This window comes from Merops nubicus, unplaced genomic scaffold, assembly GCF_000691845.1.
Source record: "Merops nubicus isolate BGI_N331 unplaced genomic scaffold, ASM69184v1 scaffold37109, whole genome shotgun sequence".
Classification (NCBI taxonomy): Eukaryota; Metazoa; Chordata; class Aves; order Coraciiformes; family Meropidae; genus Merops; species Merops nubicus.
This window is the reverse complement of record NW_008630848.1, coordinates 1-1,365: the sequence shown is the minus strand read 5'-3', so window position 1 is coordinate 1,365 and position 1,365 is coordinate 1. Positions and strand designations below refer to the sequence as shown.

Here is a 1,365-nt window from a genome sequence, read left to right as displayed (position 1 = left end):
GATTCTACAACTCACGGGCCGTTAACTCCCACCAGGCTTACCTGGGTGGAGGAGTAGAGGTGGGTGTAACCCAGCCGGTTATAATCCACTTTAAACTGGAACACCCCGTAGACATCGGGCAGCTTGAACTGCACGCTGTACTTCCCACCTGAGAACGAGATGACGGCGACGTTGAGGCGACAGGACAGGAGGACAGCCCCGGGAGGAGCAGCAGCAGCAGCAGCAGCAGCAAACCCCCCCGGGGGGGCACCTACCGTTCCTCTTCAGGAAGGTGCGCACGAAGGGGTCGATGCGCACGAACTCCAGCTGGATGTCGTCGCCGTCGAAGGGCACCCACTTGCCATCAGAAAGCTTCTCGATGACGATGCTGTACTCCTGCAACCCACCCGCCGCGTGTGGAGCGACCGACCCGCGCCCCACGCCGCGCCTGGGTCAAATCCTCCCAAATCTGAGCTCCCCGCCCCCCCCCCCCAGCCCGGGCTCGGCCGTACCACGAGGTCGGTGACGGTGTAGGCGTTGGGAGGCGTGAGTTCCCCCACGCGGTGGTGGGACACGGCCCCCACGCGCAGCACTCCCTCCTCCTTGAACACCCAGCGGGACAGGGCGACCGCCAGCTCGTAGTTCCCTGTCTGTGAGTACCTATGGAGAAAGGGAGGATGAGAAGGGACAGCAGCCACGCCAGAAAAACACACCGCTGGTCAAAACCCAAGGAGTCAGTAGGTGTGAAAGCCACAAACACCCAGCCGGGATTTGAACAGGGAATTGCTTCCCAAAGCCTTTTGTCCCAAAGGAACGCGGCGCCAAAACGAGCTCAAGCTTCCCACCGCTCCCCGTAACGTATTTGTCCCCGGCATAACGTCCCCGGGACTGCCCTCCTCAGAGAGCTCCCCAGCAGTCCCTCAGGCAGGGGGCCCGGGGGGCAGCACACCTCTTGGCACCAGGGGAGGCCTTCTGCACGGCGGAGCTGAAGAAGGCGTCGCTGAAGAAGTCCAGGGAGCCGCTGAAGACGACGCGGGCGTTGTTGCGGGCCTGCAGCCCCGCGATCAGCAGCGTGTTCCTGCCCACAGCGTGGGGGTACTGCAAAGGAGCAGGGTGAGGAGAGAGCAGCCCACGCTGGCATGGCTACAGAAGAGCCTGACTGCAGGTACTGCGCTCTGCAATTAACTCTACACCAAGAAGCTCTGAAGAACCACCCAGGGGAGTCCCAGCTCCCGCCCTCTCCGGATGGAATCTCCCCAGGAGCCATCCCCCGATCCAAGCTGCTCCGTCTGCCAAAGCACCTGCACACAGGATGTATTCCCCTCACCAAAAAGTAGAGAGGAAGGTTCCCAGAGCAATGTTGGTAAGCAGGTGACAGCCTGACCC

General features: G+C 62.1%; 1 protein-coding gene across 1 annotated transcript; it reads right to left on the bottom strand.

Annotated features, from left to right (window-relative positions):
* Window positions 1-15: 15 nt before the first annotated feature.
* On the bottom strand, window positions 16-1,077 carry LOC103779775 (dolichyl-diphosphooligosaccharide--protein glycosyltransferase 48 kDa subunit; the record flags this gene model as incomplete). The annotated part of the gene is made up of 4 exons (XM_008947420.1): window positions 16-148; window positions 255-375; window positions 492-639; window positions 929-1,077. Coding segments are annotated over 4 exons (551 nt in total), but the record flags the coding sequence as incomplete, so codon positions are not given.
* Window positions 1,078-1,365: the final 288 nt, after the last annotated feature.